The 19,725-nt window shown below is 46.2% G+C and overlaps 1 protein-coding gene across 7 annotated transcripts in view; it reads left to right on the top strand.

Annotated features, from left to right (window-relative positions):
• Positions 1–19,725, top strand: part of LOC144688703 (DNA-binding protein RFX2-like) — a 911,596-nt gene that overhangs the window by 25,714 nt on the left and 866,157 nt on the right. For 6 of the 7 annotated variants that reach the window (XR_013578459.1, XM_078555566.1, XM_078555565.1 and 3 more), the window contains one exon: positions 5,826–5,950. Coding sequence is in view for 5 of the 7 variants with exons in the window: in XM_078555566.1 (XP_078411692.1) it covers positions 5,834–5,950 (117 nt within the window). In the remaining 2 variants the exon portion in view is untranslated. Of the gene's footprint in view, positions 1–5,823; positions 5,951–19,725 lie in introns of those variants that run through there. The other variant, XM_078555567.1, reaches the window with a different exon arrangement.

The following is a 19,725-nucleotide window of genomic DNA, read 5'->3' as shown; positions in this document are numbered from 1 at the left end:
GCCCAGCACATCAGTGTAAAAGAAAAGGCTGAAGCATTTGCAACACAAGCCAGAAGTGCTGAGTGGATGATCTATCTTGTCCTCCTCTTGAGATCCCCAGCATCACAGATGCCGGTCGTCGGCCATTTGATTCACTCCAAGCGATATCAAGAAATGGCTGAAGACACTGGACACTGCAAAGGCTATGGACCCTGACAATATCCTGGCAATAGTACTGAAGACGTGCTCCAGGACTTGCAGTGCCTCTAGCCAAGCTGTCCCAGTACAGCTACAACACAGGCACTTACCCAGCAATGTGGAAAATTGCCCAGGTATGTCCTGTACACACAAGCCTGACAAATCCAACTGGGCCAGTTACCGCCCTAACAGTCTACTCCCAATCATCAGTAAAATGATGGAAGGGGCCGTTAATAGTGCAATCAAGCAGCACTTGCTTAGCAATAACCCGCTCACCGGCGCTCAGTTTAGGTTCTGCCAGGACCTCTCAGCTCCTGACCCCCTGATAGCCTTGGTTCAAACATGGATAAAAGAGCTGAACTCCAGGGGTGAGGTGAGAGTGACTGCCCTTGACATGAAGCAGCATGTGACTGAGTGTGGCATCAAGGAGCCTTAGAAAAACTGGAGTCAATAGGAATTGGTGGTGAGGGGGAAACTCTGCTGGCTGGAGTCATACCTAGCACAAAGAAAGAAGGTTGTGGTTGCTGGAGGTCAATCATTTCAGCTCCAGGCCATCACTGCAGGAGTTCCTCAGGGTAGTGTCCTAGGCTCAACCATCTTCAGCTGCTTCATCAATGACCTTTCTTCCATCATAAGGTCAGAAGTGGGGATGTTTGCTGATCACTGCATGATGTTCGGCACCACTCGTGACTTCTCAGATGCTGCATTTGGACATGGGCTGCTTCAGTAAGACCTGGACAATACCTAAGTTTGGGCTGTCAAGTGGTAAGTAACATTTGTGCCACACAAGTGCCATCTCTAACAAGAGAGAATCTAACCATTGCCCCTTGACATTCAGTGGCATTACCACCACTGAATCCCCCACTACCAGCATCCTGGCGGGTGCCATTAACCAGAAAGTGAACTGGACGAACCATATAAAAACTTTGGCTGCAATAGCAGGTCAGATGCTAGGAATCCTGCAGCGTGTAACTCACCACCTAACTCCCCAAAGCCCCTCCACAAGGCACAAGTCAGTAGTATGATAGAATACTCCCCACTTGCCTGGATGAGTGCAGCTCCAACAACACTCATGAAGCTTGACACCATCGAGGACAAAGCAGCCCGCTTGATTGGCATCCCATCCACAAACATTAACTCCGTCCACCACCAATGCACAGTAGCAGCAATGTGTACCATCTACAAGATGCGCTGCAGGAATTCACCAAGACTCCTACGGCAACAACTTCTAAACCCATGACCACTACCATCTAGAAAGGCAAGGGCATCAGACACATGGGAACACCACTACCTGGAAGTTTCCCTCCAAGTCACCATCCTGACTTGGAAATATATTGCCATTCCTTCACTGTTGCTGGGTCAAAATCCTGGAACTCCCTCCATAACGGCACTGTGGGTGCACCTACACCATGTGGACTGCAGCGGTTCAAGGCAGCTCACCACCGCCACCTTGAGGGAAATTAAGGATGGGCAATAAATGCTGGCCATATACCATGAATGAATAGGAAAAATTGGTATAGATTGATAGTAATGATTAGTCAGCAACTCCATTATTGTTTTATCATGTTTTAATTTTTTTTTCATGGGATGTGGGCGTGTTGCCAAAGCCAGCATTTATTGCCTGCCCCTGCTTGCCCTTGAAGGTGGAGAGGGGGTATTTTCTTGAACCGCTACAGCCTCAGTGCTGTTCGGTAGGGAGTTCCAGGATTTTGACCGAGCGATGAAGGACCAGCTGATATCATTCCAATTCAGGCTGGTGTGTGATTTGCAGGTGAATGTGCAGGTGGTGGTGTTCCCATCTGCTCCCCTTGTCCTTCTAGGTGGTAGAGGTGGCGGGTTTGAAAGGTGATGTTGGAGGCTTGACCAGTTGCTGCTGTGCATCTTGTGTATGGTACACACTGCTGCCACTGTGCGTTGGTGGTGGAGGGAGTGAATGTTTAAGGTAGGAGTTGGGTGTCAATCAAGTGGGCTGCTTTGTGCTGGATGGTGTCAAGCTTCTTGAGTGTTGTGGGAGCTGCACTTATCCAGGCAAGTGGAGAGTATTCCATCATACTCCTGACTTATGCCTTGTAGATGGTGGACAGGCTTTGGGGAGTCAGGAGGTGAGTTACTCACTGCAGAATTCCCAGCCTCTGACCTGCTTTTGTAGCCACAGTATTGCTATGGCTGGTCTGGTTAAGTTTCTGGTCAATGGTAACGCCCAGGGTGTTGGTCATGCCTTTTCAAAGTGAAGCGGGGATGGTTAGATTCTCTCTCGTACGAGATGGTCATTGCTGGTACTTATGTGGAGTGAATGTTACTTGCCAACATTCAGGCTTGAGTTGATCAGACCTTATATGGACATGGACTGATTCAGCACCTGAGGAGTCATGAATGGCACTGAATATGGTGCAATCATCAGCAATCGGCGACCATTTCCACATCTTTATGATGGAAGGAAGGTCATTGATGAAGCAGCTGAAGATGGTTGGGCCTAGGACCCTACCCTGAGGAACCCCTGCAGCAATGTCCTGGAACTGAGATGACTGACCTCCAACAACCTCAGCCATCTCCCTTTGTGCTAGGTATGACTCCAACCAGCAGAGAGTTTTCCCATTGACTCCAGTTTTGCTAGGGCCCCTTGATGCCACGCTTGATCAAATGTTGCCTTGATGTGAAGGGCAGTTTATCCTCCCCTCGCCCTTTGAGTTCAGCTCTTTTGTCTATGTTTGGATCAAGGCTGTAATCAGGTCAGGAGTTGTGACCCTGGTAGAACTTGAACAGCATCAGTGAGCAGGTTATTGCTGAGTAAGTGCCGCTTGATAGCAAATAGGAATGTGTTTCCGATCCTTTGGTACTATTTGGAGTGAGTGTAGCAGAGTTCTCCTCCATGTCCTGGCCAAAATTTACCCCTCAATCAACAGGACAAAACGGATTTTCTGATTCATTATCTTATTGCTGTTTGTGGCACTTTTCCTGCAAATTGGCTCTCGAGTTTCTTAATATTACAAGTAGCATTATAATAGTGACTACACATGTGAATCTACATATAGATTGGAATGATCAGATGGGCAAAGGTAGCATAGATGAGTTCATGAAATGCTTTTGGGATAGTTTTTTAGAACAGCACACTCTGGAGCTAACCAGAAAGGCTATACCAGACCTGGTATTGTGCAATGAGATACAATTAATTGATAACCACATAGTGAAGGTGCCTTTAGGTAGCAGTGATCATAATATGACTGAATTTTACAATCAGTTTAAAAGGTAGAAGAGTGTGTCAAAGACTAATATTTTAAACTTAAATAAGGATAATTATGAGGGCATGAAAGCAGAGGTAGCTAATGTGAAGTGGCAAATGAGGTTAAGGGATAGGTCGACAGAGATGCAGTGACAGACATTTAAAGGGATATTTCAGAATACACTGGAATTTTTATTCCACTGAGGAGGAAAAATTCCAAGGGAAGGACTCATGATCTGTGGTTAACTAAAAAAATTAAAGATAATTTCAAAATTAAAGAAAAAAACATATAACTGCATAAAGAAGCATAGGTCGGAACATTAGACAGAATATAAAGAACAGCAAAGAATGACAAAAAGATTAAGGAGGGAAAAATTAGAGTGCAAGAGGAAGCTAGCTAGAAAAATAAAGACATAGTAAGAGTTTCAATAGATATTTGAAAAAGAAAAGAGTTAACCAAGGGAGTGTTGGTCCTATAGCAAGTGCATCTGGGGAATTGATAATGGAAAGTAGGAAGAAGAGCAGATGAATTGAACCGGTATTTTGCATTGGTTTTCACTATAGAGATGCAAGTAACATCCCAGAAATAACTGTCAATCAGGAAATGGAAGGGAGGGAGGAACTCTGGAAAAATTTTATCACCAGGGAAATGGTAAGGAGTAAATTGTTGGGGGTGCAGGCTGACAGATCCGTAGGTCTGGATGAGCTCCATCCTAGGATCTTGAAAGAAGTGGCTAGTGAGATAGTTGTTGCTTTGGTTTTAATTTTCCAAAATTCCCTAGATTTGGGGAAGGTTCCATTAGATTGGAAAATAGCAGATGTAACTCTTCTATTCAAAAAGGAAGGGAGCCAAAGCAGGAAACTACAGGCCAGTTAGCTTAACATCTGTCATAGGGAAAATGTTAGAAGCTATTATTAAATATATTAGAGCAGGGCGCTAAGAAAAATTCAAGGCAATTGAGCAGAGTCAACATGGTTTTGTGACAGGGAAGTCATGTTTGACCAGTTTATTCTTTGAAGGAGTCACATGCTATGGATAAAGGGGAACCAGCGGATGTATTGATTCCCAGAAGGCATTTGATAAGGTGCCACATCAAAGGTTATTGCAGAAAATGAAAACTCATGGTGTTGGGGTAAAATATTGGCATGAATAGAAGATTGGTTAGTTCACAGGAAACAAAGGACTTTTTTGGTTGGCAGTGTATAACAAGTGGTGTGCCACAGGGATCAGTGCTAGGGCCTGAACTTTTTACAATTCATATAAATGACTTGGATGAAGGGATCGAAGGTAAGATTGTGAAATTTGCTGATGACACAAAGCTAAGTACGAAAGTAAGTTGTGAAGAGGAGGTTACAAAGGGAAATGGGTTAAGTGAGTCGGCAAGGATCTGGCAAATGTGGAATGGTCCATTTTGGCAAGAAGAATAAAAAAAAAACATTCGATGGTGAGACTTTGCAGAGCTCTGAGATTCAGAGGGACCTGGGCGTCCTAGTGCATGAATCTCAAGGCCAGTATGCAAGTAAAGCAAGTAATTAGGAAAGCTAATAGAATGTTATCATTTATTGTGAGGGGAATTGATTACAGAGGTAGGAAGGTTATGCTTCAGTTGTGCAGGGCACTGGTGAGACCACATATGGAGTATTGTGTACAGTATTGGTCTCCTTATCTTAAGGAAAGATGTGAATGTGTTCTGAGAAGGTTTATTAGACTAGTACCTGGAATGGGGGTTTACCTTATGAGGAAAGGCTGGACAGACTAGGCTTGTTTCCTCTGGAATTTAGAAGGTGACTTGATTGAAACCTTAAGATCCTGAGTACTCTTGACAGGGTGAATGTGGAGAGGATGTTTCCTCTTGTGGGAGAATCTAGAACTAGAGGTCACGGTTAAAAATAAGGGATCACTCATTTAAGACACAGATACGGAGAAATTTTTTGAGGGACATGAGTCTTTGGAATTCTTCCTCAAAAGGCATCGAAGCAGTGTCTTTGAAGATTTTTAAGACGGGGCTAAGATAGATTCTTGATTAACAAGGCGGGTGAAAGGTTATCGGGTAGGCAGGAATGTAGGTTTGAGGTTACAATCAGATCAGCCATGATCTTATTGAATGGCGGAGCAGGCTCAAAGGGCCGAGTAGCCTACTCATAATTCGTGTTTGTATGCTTTATGGCATCCTAAGTTGTGAAAGAAGCTGTAAAAATGAAGTTGTTACTTTCAAGCTTCGTAATCACCTGGCAGTCTGCTGAATTACAAATCAATGTTGAAATCATGAAAAAAAGCTACAATATGTGTTTAATGTTTTATTGTGCAGAATTAGTCTCTGGCCTATAACTGACCACAGATCTCAGCAGTTCTGTGCCACTACTGCATGGATAGTCTGAAAACAGCTGCAATCTTTCTCAGACTAATACCTTGTTTGTCTTTTCATAGAAACTAGCATGCAGAGTTCAGAGGGTGCATCCGACTCGGCATCGACTGTGACCCTGCGGACATCCGCTGCCGGTCCACCATCTGTGCAGGCTGCTGTGGTACAGCAAGTGGCAGCACCACAACAGGTACGTATCTAGAGCACTGACATCACTGAGACCCTGGACGTCCAATATTGTATTTGAAAAGAACGATATAGGAAGACAGATCTGTCCAGTTCCAAAAACTCTTGCCTCTCAAATATCTATTTAATTATCCTTCAAATCTTTCCTTGCCATCTGGCTTCCTATACAGTGTTAATTGTATAAATGAAAGTTGTGTCTAAAAGTTGGTGGGGGTGGGGGAGCGTTGGGTGCACTCATTCGATAATTACTTGCGCAAATATGAAGGGATGCTTATTGTCACTAGTGTGGTTGTTGTACGGCTATGAGCTACAAATTTGTAATGTTTAACTTTCCAAATAAATTTAAAACAGTAAAGATTGACTTTTGGTCTCTGTCACCAACTGGCTATAAAAAGTTTTGCATCGTAACAGAGAATGGTTGCCTATAGGTGAAGATTCAAAAGAATCTTTAAAAAGAGAATTGCAGTCCGATTTAGCTTTTGTGAAAACTGGCTGAAAGCGAATGTAAATTGTCAGAGCATGAATACCCACCGATGTTCTTGGAGTCTGAATCTTGTGGAAGAATGAAGCGAATGTGTGAAGGGGTTATGTTTTCACCACCTCCCCACCCAGCCCCCAAAGATGAAACAAGGTATGGCCCTGGCATTGTCACTGCCTAAAATTAGAAAAGTATTTTGTGAGCTGGAAGCCCATCAGTTGGATACTGAGGAAGGTTTAGCTCTTCTGAGGTTTCATGGATGAAATGTACCAGGAAAATGATCTAGTGGATGTTTACGAGCCATGGACAGAGATTTTGCAAGGTGGTTGGTCATTCCATGGAGGAATATATCGTGGACTTTAATAGACTACATGAAAGATCGCATAAATTGAATTTGGCGATCCTTTGTTCAGTTCTTGCATTCAAATTGCAGGTTTGTGCTGCGGTGTCGCTTATTGACAGATTCCTGGTCTTAACTGGGTTCATTTCTCAGAAAGAGACTCCCTTCTGGAGCAGATGTCTGCTGCGTTGGAAAAAAAAATCCTGGGGAAGCCGTCATTTCCAATAGCCTTATGGCACAAATGGGAGATTCTGCAGTGCCACAAAAGTTGGGGACTCTATGGTTGTGGCATTTCCAGATCGTCCAGATACTGGACACAGGCACCAGCACAAAATAAGAGTGACAGACAGAAGGAATGAGAATGAAAGCACTTTTAGCAAACCTGGATACCACAGCAGACAACAGGATTGGAGCAGCAATAGTAGGTGAATGAACCCCAGGGATGCCCAGGGAACAGTTAACAGGTGCTTCAGATGTGACTGAAAATATCGTAATGCAATTAACTGCCCAAAGTGGAACAGTGGGGCTCTTGGAGTGATGCTTGGCACAGAATTTGGAGGCTGAAGATGATAACGATTAGTCTGAAGGAATTGTACTCGTCACAGGAAGCTTTAGTCTGGTAATTAGTGTATTAGTCCTGGATTCATTTAACTATACGATCTTAGTTGGTGTCAGCTGTGGCTCAGTTCATAGCACCCTCGCCTTTGAATCAGAGGGTTGTGGGTTCATGTCCCACTCCCGGAAACCAAGAACTGTGATTGTACTCGAAAGAGTTGCAATCTGTGACTGTTGATAACTCGAAAGAGTTTGACAGTATGTGGAACAGATCGGCTAAAATATTACCTAGATTCACTCAGTAGAGAGGATAGTAAGCCACTGTATTAATACTGATGTAGTCTCTAGTGAGATACTTTTGCTATTAACTAAGCCTCCCATGAAAAGGCACAAATGAAAGTGGACATGGAGCATAATAAAGCAATCGATTTTGGGTAAAACGCTGATTCACTGACTTTCCAATCAGGGCATTATTATATACCTCTAACAAAGCCTAGCATCTGTAATCGGAGTGTTAGAGAAGTAATAATGTCATCAAGTAGTAATCAGGGAGAAAAGAAGCAAATTGTCTTCAAGCTGCACAGACAATTTGCTCACCCTTGTCAAAGATTACAACTTTAATGGGGCAGTTGCCATGGATCTAAGAAGTATTTTTCATTTTACATTTTTGGACATGGCAACCAGATTTTGTCTTTCAACAGTAATACATGGGAAGGGCAGAAGGGTGATTGTAGATAAAGCCATGAAGAAATGGATAGGGACCAGACTTGGGACTCCAGCTAAATTTCTGAGTGGAGCCCAGTGAATGGATTATTGTGGGACATGCAGGAAAAGTTACTGGAAAATTTAAATATTGGTTAAATGTTCAAGATGATAGCCAAGAAGTGACATGCATGCACTGGCAAGATCAGGTAAAAGAATGGAAAATAAAAAAGCAAAGTACGAGATCTAATAGTGGGTCTGAGAGTGACTTGCGTTGGAAAATAATCACTTACTGAAGAAGGTCCCTGACCAGGCGAAAGAGGGAGCTTACAATAGTCGTCCTGAAAGACATCGAAGTAATGATCAACCCTAGTTCAATGAGGAATGCAGGAGATCATGCCAGGGGCAGCACCAGGAATAGCAATAAATGAAGCGCCAATATGGTAAAGTTACAAGCAAAAACAAAAGCAACATGCAATAGCCGATGCCAAGAGGTGCAACAATGAGTGGATCAGATGAAAGCTCTGCAGTTCTCCACATCCTCTTGTGAATAGTGGTGAACAATTAAACTAACAGGAGGAGGCTCCACAAACATCCTGATCCTCAATGATTGGGTAACCCAGCACATCTGTGCAAAACACGACTGAAGCATATGCAACTGTTCTCCACCAGAAAATCTATCTCTGCCCCCCCTGAGGTCCCTAGCATCAAAAACCCCAGTCTTCAGCCAATTCAGTTCACTTTTAAAAAATTCATTCATGGGATGTGGGTGGCTAGGCCAGCAGTTATTGCCCATCCCTAATTACCCTTGAGAAGGTGATGGTGAGCTGCCTTCTTGAACCACTGCTGTCCATGTGTAGGTACACCCACAGTGCTGTTAGGGAGGGAGTTCCAGGATTTTGACCCAGTGACAGTGAAGGAGTGGCGATATATTTCCAAGTCAGGGCGGTGTGTGGCTTGGAGGGAACTTCCAGGTGGTGGTGTTCCTATGTGTCTGCTGCCCTTGTCCTTCTAGATGGTAGTGGTCATGAGTTTCGAAGGTGCTGTCTAAGGAGTGATGGTGAGTTTCTGCAGTGCATTTTGTAGATGGTGGACATTGTTACCAATGTGCGTTGGTGGCGGAGGGAGAGAATGTTTGTGGATTGGGTGCCAATTGAGCGGGCTACTTTGTCCTGGATGGTGTTGAGCTTCTTGAGTGCTATTGGAGCTGCACTTATCTAGGCAAGTGGAGAGCATTCCGTCACTCTCCTGACTTGTGCCTTGTAGATGGTGGAAAGGCTTTGGGTGGCCAGGAGGTATTACTCGCCACAGGATTCCTAGCCTCTGATCTCTTGTAGCCAGAGTATTTATATGGCTAGTCCAGTTCGGTTCCTGTTCAGTGGTAACCCCAGGAGGTTGATAGTGGGGGATTCAGCAGTGGTAATGCCATTGAATGTCAAGGGGCGATGGCTAGATTCTCTCTTGTTGGAGATGGTCATTGCCTGGCACTTGTGTGGCACGAATGTTTCTTGCCAGTTGTCAGCCCAAGCCTCGATATCATCCAGGACTTGCTGCATTTGGGCATGGACTGCTACAGTACCTGAGGAGCTGCGAATGGTGCTGAACATTGTACAATCATCAGCGAACATCCCCAATTCTGACCTTATGATAGAAGGAAGGTCATTGATGGAGCAGCAGGACACTACCCTGAGGAACTCCTGCAGCGATGTTCCGAAACTGAGATGATTGACCTCCAACAACCACAACCATCTTCCTTTGTGCTATGCATGTCTGTCTTTTAATGTTATTTTGGGCAGAGTTTTTCCCTTGGGCAACCTCGTGCCTGACCTGAGCGAGAGTAAAATAGTGCATGATGCCTTTGGGTGAGCATCCCGATGTCATCGCGCACACTCGTGATCTTTCGCTCGGCGGGCACCTGCCATTAATTCACAGGCCACTTAAGGCCCTTAACAATGCAATTGTCTGAGATTTTTCGTTGCCCATGTGATTTACTGCTCGTCGCATGGGCAAAACGGGCAGGCGGCCAGCAGACATTTCCTCAAACCTCATCTGAGGGCAGGATAAAAAGGGTCAGCAGCATTGCCAGTGTGAGTAGTGGGCAGTTTTGGAGATAGTTTGCAGCTGGTTGCTTATTGGTACTTGGCAGGTTCATCTGTTTTTAACATTTCCAAGCTTCGTTTCAGGACTCATTGGTGTCTGCCAGGCCACTGGAGGATTCAGACCGTGTGGACCCTTCTAGGTATCAGACAGCCTTCCTTTACCCTGGTAATGGGGATTGCAGCCTCTGCTGGAAGCACCTCCCCTGAGGAGGAAGAGGGGCAGAAGGGAGAGGAGTTCCACATGCCGCTTCTAGGGAGGGACCTGTGGGAGGAGAGACACAGGGCCAGCAGGTAGTCCAAGGCAGAAAGGGCCGCAGAAGATGCCACTATCCTGCTGCCAGGGTTTACAGACGGCGATGCAGCTACCTCAATATGTCTGAGGTGAAATGCCGAAGGAGGCTCCGCCTCTCAAGGGAGACCATCACTTCCATTTTTCAGATAATTGGGCCTGAGATCAGCTCCGACTGTGTGGGTGGACACCCCATGCCAGTGGCTCTGAAGGTCACAGTGGCCCTCAACTTCCATGCCTCTTGCTCTTTTGAGGGCTCAGTGGGGGATCTGTGTGGAGTCTCAAAATCATCTGTCCACAGTTGTCAAGCTGGTGACAGAAGCTCTGTTCAGGTGGGTGCTGACCTTTATTCTTTACCGTATGGGCGAGGACAGCCAGGCTGAGTGAGCCCAGAGGCTTTGCAGCGATTGCTGGGTTCCTTCATGTCCAGGGTGCCATCGACTGCACATGTGGCCGTCAAGGCTCCTTTGCTAACAGGACGGGATTCCACTCCATGAGCGTGCAGATAGTGTCTGACCACAGGATGCAGGTTCTGTAAGTGTGAGCAAGGTAATCTTGCAGCTCCCATGACACTTACATCCTGAGACACTCCAGGTGCTGAGGCTCTTCGGTGCTCCAGCCTGACTGGATAGATGGCTGATGGGTGACAAGGGCTATCTGTTGAAGAAGTGCCTCATGACGCCTCTCTGCCACCCAAGGACAGAGGCAGAGAAGCATTACAGTATGAGTCATAGCTCCACAAGGGCGGTGCTGGAGAGGACCAACAGCCTTCTTGAGATGCGCTTCTGATGCCTGGACCGTTCAGGGGTAGCACTAAAACACGCCCCCAGAGCGGTTGTCAGTGATCATGGTTGCATGCTGCGCTCTCCACAATCTGGTGCTAGAAAGAGGGGACCCACTGGAGGAAGAGGATCTTGACGCTGCTGTACAGGCCACAGATGATGAGTCCAGTGGTGATTCTGAAGATGAGCATGGCGAGGAGAACGCTGAGGGCGTGGAGCCAGACCTTGGTAACCTCCAAGGAGGCAGAGACACCAGGGACGCCTTGACCCAACGCTCCTTCAGCTAGGCTACCAAAGATCAGCTTCAATGCATGCCAGGGCTGCCACCTCCAACCCGGATGTCTGAAAGGACCCTTTCATTTTAACACAAAGAACACTCAGTACCTGTACAATAAAGTTCAGAGCCATGTATGTCCAGCATTACATACTGGTGTTCCCCACACCAATGAAGTTAAAAGGTGAAGCATACTCGGGCCATGATATCATTTTGACTAGTACAGACTATTTACATCAACCTCTCTGGTCTTAAGTCCCAGACCAGTAAACATTAACGAAACATAAATTAATGTAAAATCACCCATAACCTGCCCCTCTTGTGCTCATGTTGTCTTTAACTTATGCCTGTGAGTGCTATTACTAGATGTTCCCCCTCGCTGGCACCAGTATTGGAGCCACCCTGCTGCCTTGTTGGCCTTGATGACCTTGGCGGTCGTTCTCTGGCCAGTGGAGCCTGTGTTGGCCCTGCCTGGGAGGGAGCAGCCAGTGCCATGCCTGTATCTCCCCAGTCGCCGCAGCCTCATCAGAAGCCACGGTCACTGGTAGAGGGGTGGAGGAGCTGCTGCAGTCATCCGGAGCGCCCTGAAAGGAGCCCACAGAGACGACCGACAGTCCGTGTGTCAATGTAAGGTTGCTGTGGACCTCCCTGCACACCATTGATGGATGAGCACCTAGCTGGAATACTGGGTGCCTCATCCATCTCCCACACGGGCACTGACCAGCTGAGATCAGTGCCTGTGTGAGGGCTTGCAGGTCTGAGCGCAACCCCAGGAACCCCTCATTCTGACCCTGGAGCTGCCTCTCCATGAGAGCTGCCACTCTCTCAAAGGAAGAGGTAGTGCACTCACCCATGACAGTCAACAGCGTTCGTGCTCCGCATGGACTCCTCCATCACGGAGACCATGGCACGCAGACCCTCATGGATCTCCACCAGATGCTTCTGCACATCTTGCTGGACATCCAGCATCTACTGCCTGGACGAAGCCAGAGGCTCGTCATCAGTCTTAGACTGAGCATCGTCTGGTCCTCAGCAGTCCTCTGACTGCGGGAGCCCTGGGTGCACTCTGCTTCCGCCTGCATGCTAGGTGAGTGTGAAGTGTCCTCACCAATGTGTGTTGAGATACTAGCTGCTGAACTAATGCCCACCGAGGTGCAGGTATCTACACTGGTGCCTGCTTCAGAGAGCGGGTGTGACACAGGTGACAGTGATGCCCAGTGGTCCTCTGGCGTTGGGGTGGCCCTTCGGGGTCTGGATGGGACGCCTGCTGGCAAGCCTAAAAGGGAGAAGAACGAGATCATTAGTTAAAGTCATCATACTGTCACTGCGCATGCCAGGCACCATAGTGAGACAACAGAGATCTGCATCATGGTGCCATCGTCTTCCAACAATCAATGGAGACGCCAGGTTTGAGGCTCACATCAATGAGGAGACTGCAAAATCCAAACGTCTCACCTCTGTGTGCTGTGCCCTGAGAGGCACCCCTGGTTGCATGGGGAGCGTGCTGGCTCTCCAGCTCAAGGGCACCCTGCTCGAACCAGGAGAGCAGCAGCTGGTTGGGGGGGCCTCCACCTGTAGGTGCCCCCTCTGCTTGGTTATGGATTGTCGTCTCATGAAAGGATAGAGAAGCATTGATAAGTCCACTCTCTACCTGTGGCGCCATTGCAACCTGGCCAACCCCAGCTGAGGAACACCTCACCGGGCACATCCGAGTGCTGGCCTTCGAGCCACAAGGCACTCAGTCCAAGCAGCCAGTGGCCATCCCCTTGGGTCAGCATTGACAGTGGCACTCGGACTCTAGCACTGCTGTGGTCCATGGGGGATGGCCGAACCTTAACACTTCTGGACACTGACCCATGCCAACATGGCACTCACCCTTCTTCAGCGCAGCAGGCCATTGAAGTGCTTCTGGCACTGCACCCATGTGCGCCGCGCCACATCATGGCTTGTCACCTGGGCTGCCACCTGCTCCCATGCCCCCTTGGTGAGGTACAGTGGCTGCCTCCTCCTCCTATCCCTGGAGACAGGGGTGTCCCTCCTGGCAGTCAGCTCCTCCAGCACAGGATGGCGAGGCACTCATGGGAAAAGTGGGGGCCAAGTGCCCACCTGCCCTGCCCTCCCGCTTGGCGTTTGCTGCAGCACTCGAGTGCATCGTCAGAACGGCAGCCAGACATCCTTCCCGACAGCCTTTCTGGGCCTGCCTGGGTCGCCTTTATACTGGCCGCTGGGTCGCCATTGGATCTGGTTGCTAACAGGCCCCTGCCCCCGCTCGGCCCTTCCTGGCCAGTGACTAACCGCGTTTCACGCTGGCAGGCCTTAGTTGGCCTGCTAGTGTGAAATCGCGGTTAGGGCCCGATTCTGGGCTGTGGTCGGTTTCACAGCTGCTCCCGGGCCTGCCTGCCTGAGGGCAAAATTCAGCCCTTTGTATGTGTTTTGTGAACATGCACTCCCAGGCCTCAGTTCTTATATTCACTTTAAAATTGTTTTTCTATTGCCTCTCCTCATTCCTCCACCCTAAATGCATCACATCACACTTCCCTGCATTAAATTTCATCTGCGATGTGTTTGCCCTTACCACCAGTCTATCTAGTTCCTTCTGACATGTTTACTACAATTGAATTTTGTCACCTGTAAGCTTTGAAACTTTTGGCCCCTCCATCTAATCATTAATATTTATATCAAAAGCAGCTCTGACCTATGGTGAATACTACTATGCTTCACTCCAGTCTGAAAAGCAACAGTTCACTATTACTCTCAGCCTATGTATCTATTCTGCAACTTCCCCTTTAATCCCATGGGCTTCACTTATTCTGGCAAGCCTATTATGTAGTACTTGATCAAATGCCTTTTGAAAGTCCAATTCCCTACCTACCACACATGGACTAATTCAAGAACCACTATCTCCTTAAGGGCAATTAGGGATGAGTAAGTAATGCTGGCCGTGCCAGGGATGCTCATGCTCTAAGAATGAATTTTAAGAAAAAATTGTGAAGCGGTTGGGGCTTCTTGTTTTTGGGTACTAGCTACGAATTGCTTGGTTATTTAATGACCTTTGGGTTCCTACTCAGTACTCATTTCTTATTGCTTAATGTTGGGTTCAGTATTACTGCTTGGGTGGATTCTTGACTACTTCCTGTAACAATCCAATTTTTCTCTAGGAGTGTGTGTCTTAATAATGCCCTGATTTCTTTAATCGTCTATGTCATTGTGTGATCTAATTGTATTTGCAGATGTCACGCATGTAAAATATCTTTGGTTTAAAATTTTCTGCCTCTGTCATGAACTATTAAAGGAAAGACTTTATCTGGCTTCTTAACACAGGTAGTAGCCTATGACTTTGCAAAGGAAACCACTTGGTGGAAGGTAATAATGGTGACTGTTCAAATGTGGAACATTTGATTCAAATGTAGATTCCTAACTGAAAACCTCAGCAAAGTGGGGCAAAAAATGCAGCGCCATGTTTGTTTTGCATAATTTCTGGTGTCTTTCATTTTATGTGGAGGTGTTTTGTCTATTTGCACTTGTATTGATATGACAGATGACTTTTACAAAGATCAACACAGGTTAGTTTATTAGTGGCATTTATTAAGAAGGAACCTGTTGTCAATTACCTAGGAAATGCTGTCTAATATAGATTAGAAAGGAATGATTTAAGGGCTGATTATAAAGTTTCAGTATTAAAAGATGAGAAGATTGTTTGTTTGCAGTAGTGTATAGTGGGATAAAAATCACTGCAATTATTGGTCACTATTTGCAAAGAAGTTTCTGTTTCTCAAACAAGTTGGGTGATCCTCCATATGATAGTGACTGAGAATGACAGTTTAAGCAGTAGCAGTCAAGTTTTAAGTACAAGTGTTCTCATGCAAGGTTCTAAGAATTCTCATGCCTGTGAAATTTATAAAAAGGAATTTCTTTATCTTGGAATAAGTCTGTGTTGCTTCATAATGCTGTGGTGAGGCAACTTGGAACATTCTATTACCTTCAAGTCACTATATAAATACTTGTTTGTGTTGTGTCCTAGGGACTAACTGAAGTCCTTTACATTGATGTATTAATAACTAATGATCAGATGACTTGTAGGATTTAGATGTGTATAGCATTTAGCACATTCCAAAAGATGGAATCTATATGCTTTATATATTTTTAAAATATATCTCCTTATCTTCTTGGGTTTCAAGCAATGTGAATCTGAAAAGGGTGTATCCTCAAGAGTTAACTAACCTAAAAATTGGAATCCCATTTCTGATCATCCAGTAGTAGCCTTTAGCACTCTTGGGTTAAGTGTGTTGTTTCCTAGGGTACATGTTGAGAGTTTTAACAACAGAATCTTGCATGAATCACTGGTGAGTCTGTATTTGGAATTTTGTGTACCATTTGGGAATGCATTCTTATTTGAGAAAAGTGATCAGCATTTTTTGTCGGACTTGAAACTCTGAATTTGCAGAAAGACTTGGAAAGGGACGAGGAGGAGAAATATTTGAGATGGAACATGATTTCATAAATTCTATGAAATGTTGTGAGGGGGAAATAATGTCGATGCTAGCAGGCTTTCTGACTTGGACTGAGAGTTCAGAACCTGACCAGCCCCTCCTTGATAAATCGGTGAGTAAGTACACTAGTGTAGCACTGAGCCATTCAGACAGGTTTGGTCCTCAGTCTGATTAAACCATAGCAGCAGTGTGAGGACATTATAATTGGCCTTGGAGACCTATTTTTGATCTCCAGCCAGTGAACTTTGTTGAAAACTGAGTGCCTTAAGAAGAGTGGATTGGGCTTTTCTGTGATTCTGCCCTCCCTCCTCCCCCCAAGCTGAATAGCCTATCTGGCATCACTCATGAGAAACAGCCACTTGTGCAAGTCATGAGGGGGCCACTAGCATCATAGAACAGTTTCCAAGCATGAGTTATATCTACAGGAGAGGAATGGAAAAAATTGGTGCGCCTTTTTTTTCACAAAATAAACCAGAGGCTATAAGGTCATAATGGTTTAGAAGGGTATAGTGGTGTGATTGTACTCCACTCTCAATCCAGGGAATGCCAGCTCAGTTCTCACCATGGCAGTTTGAGAATTTTGAGAGTTCGGTATTTTAAAAAGCTGGTATCAGTAAAAGTGACCTTGAAGCTGTTAGATTTTTGTAAAAACTGCATCTGATTCCACTAATGCCCTTTAGGGAAGGAAACGTGCTGTCCATATCATTTCTGCTCTATGTAGCTCCAGACCTACACAACAACTTGCGTTTGTGTAGAATCTTCAATAAAACATCCCAAGGTGCTTCACAAAAGTATTATTAAAAATAAGTATGACACTGAGCTACATAAGGCGATGTTAGGTCAGATGACCAGAAGCTTGGTCAAAGGGGTAGGTTTTAAAGTGTCTTGAAGAAGACCGAGGTGAAGAGGTGTATGGAGGGTACTCCAGAGCTTAGGGCCCAGACAACTGAAGGCATGCATGGTCACCCTTTTTGGAGTGACTAAAATTCTGAATGCTCAAGAGGCCAAAATTAAAAGGAGTGCAGATTTGTCAGAGGATTGAGGGGCTGGAGGGGATGGGAGACTTTTTTTCATTCATTCATTCATTCATGGGAATGTCAACTTCGCTGGCTGGACCAGCATTTATTGCCCATCCCTAGTTGCCCTTGAGCCTTGAGTGCTGTTTGGAAATATTTTGACCCAGCGACAGTGAAGGAACGGTGATATATTTCCAAGTCAGAATGGCGAGTGACTTGGAGGGGAACTTCCAGGTTGTAGTGTTGCCATCTATTTGCTGCCCTTATCCTTCTAGATGGTAGTAGTCATGGGTTTGGAAAGTGCTGTCTAAGGAGCCTTGGTGAATTCCAGCATTTTGTAGATGGTACATACTGCTGCTACTGTGTGTCAGTGGTAGAGGGAGTGAATATTTGTGGATGTGGTGCTAATCAAGTGGGGCTTCTTTGTCCTGGATGGTGTCAAGCTTCTTGAGTGTTGTTGGAGCTGCACCCATCCGGGCAAGTGGGGAATATTCCATCACACTCCTGACTCGTGCCTTGTAGATGGTGGACAGGCTTTGGGGAATCAGGAGGTGAGTTACTCGCCCCACAGGATTTCTAGCCTCTGACCTGCTCTTGTAGCTACAGTATTTATATGGCTATTTATATGGCTATTCCAGTTCAGTTTCTGGTCAATGGCAACTACCAGGATGTTGAAAGTGGGGGAGTCAGCGATGATAAGGCCATTGAACATCAAGGGGCGATGGTTAGTTTCTCTCTTTTTGGAGACAATCATTGCCTGGCATGAATGTTACTTGCCACTTGTCAGCCCAAGACTGGATATTGTCCAGGTCTTGCTGTCTTTGGACATGGCCTGCTTAAGTATCTGAGGAGTCGCAAATGGTGCTGAACATTGTACAGTCATCAGCAAGCATCTCCACTTCGGACCTTATGATGGAAGGAAGGTTATTGATGAAGCAGCTGAAGGTGATTGGGCCTAGGACACTACCGTGAGAAACTCCTTTAGTGATGCCCTGGAGCTGAGAGGATTGACCTCCAACCACCACAACCACCCTCCTTTGTGCTAGGTATGACTCCAACCAGCATAGAGTTTTTTCCTGATTCCCGTCGACTCCAGTTTTGCTAGGGCCCCTTGATGCCACACTCGGCCAAATTCTGTCAAGGAAAATCACTCTCCCCTCACCTCGGGTGTTCAGCTCTTCTGTTCATGTTTGAACCAAGGCTGTAATGAGGTCAGGAGCTGAGTGGAACCCAAACTGAGTGTCAGTGAGCAGATTATTGCTAAGCAAGTGCTGCTTGATAGCACTTCTATTACTTTACTGATCGAGAGTAAACTGATGGGGAAGTAATTTACTGGGTTGGATTTGTCCTGCTTTCTGTGTAAAGGACATACCTGGGTAATTTTTCATGTAGCTGGGTCAATGCCAGTGTTGTAGCTGTACTGGAACAGCTTGGCTAGGAGTGTGCAAAGTTCTGGAGCACAAGTCTTCACTGCTATTGCTGGAATATTGTCAGGGCCCATAGCCTTTGCAGTATCCAGTGCCTTCAGCCGTTTCTTGATATCATGTGGAGTGAATCAAATTGGCTGAAGACTGGCATCTATGATGTTGGGGACCTCTGGAGGAGGCCAAGATGGATCATCCACTTGGCACTTCTGCCTGAAGACTGTAGCAAATGCTTCAGCCTTATCCTTTGCAATGATGTGCTGGGCTCCCCCATCATTGAGCATTTGTGGAGCCTCCTCCAGCAACTTGTTTAATTTTCCTCCACCATTCACAACTGTGGCAGGACTGCAAAGCTTAGATTTGATCCGTTGGTTGTGGAATCACTTAGCTCTGTCTATCACTTGCTGCTTGGCATGCAAGTAGTACTGTGTTATAGCTTCACCAGGTTGACACCTCATTTTTAGGTATGCCTGGTGCTGCTCCTGGCATGCCCTCCTGCACTCCTTATTGAACCAGGGTTGATCCCTTGCTTAGTGGTAATGGTAGAGTGGGGGGTATGCTGGGCCATGAGGTTACAGATTGTGTTCAAGTACAATTCTGCTGCTCCGATGGCCCACGGCGCCTCATAGATGTCCAGTCTTGAGTTGCTAGATCTGTTTGAAATCTATCCCATTTGGGTGGTCGTGCCACAAAACATGATGGAGGGTATTCTCAATGAGAAGGCTGGACTTTGTCTCCACAACGACTGTGTGCGGTAGTCACTCCTCCCGATACTGTCATGGACAGATGCATCTGTGGCAGGCAGGTTGGTGGGGATGAGGTCAAGTATGTTTTTCCCTCTTGTTGGTTCCCATGCTCACTGACCTACACTGGATCCCAGTCATTCTCATCCTTGTTTTCAAATCCTTCCAAATCCTTTATTTATTCCCTGACCACCTGCTGCAGACCCAGCCTAGCAGCTATGTCCTTTAGAACTTAGCCAGCTCGGTCAGTAGTGGTGCTACTGAGCCACAGTTAATGATGGACATTGAATTCCCCCACCCAGAGTATATCCTGTGCCCTTGTCACCCTCAGTGCCTCCTCCAAGCGGTGTTCAACATGGAGGAGCACTGATTCATCAACTGAAGGGGTAGCAGAACCTCGTAATCAGCAGATTTCCCTACCCATGTTTGACCTAATGCCATGAGTCCTCGTGGGGTCCGGAGTCGATGTTGAGGACTCCCACAGCAACTCCCTCCCGACTGTATACCACTGTGCCGCCACCTCTGCTGGGTCTGTCGTGTCCCACCGGCAGGATGATGATGGTGTCTGGGACATTATCTGTAAGGTA

Source organism: Cetorhinus maximus, chromosome 13, assembly GCF_964194155.1.
Source record: "Cetorhinus maximus chromosome 13, sCetMax3.hap1.1, whole genome shotgun sequence".
NCBI lineage: Eukaryota > Metazoa > Chordata > Chondrichthyes > Lamniformes > Cetorhinidae > Cetorhinus > Cetorhinus maximus.
The sequence above is the reverse complement of the archived record's forward strand: the minus strand, read 5'-3'. Positions and strand labels throughout refer to the sequence as shown.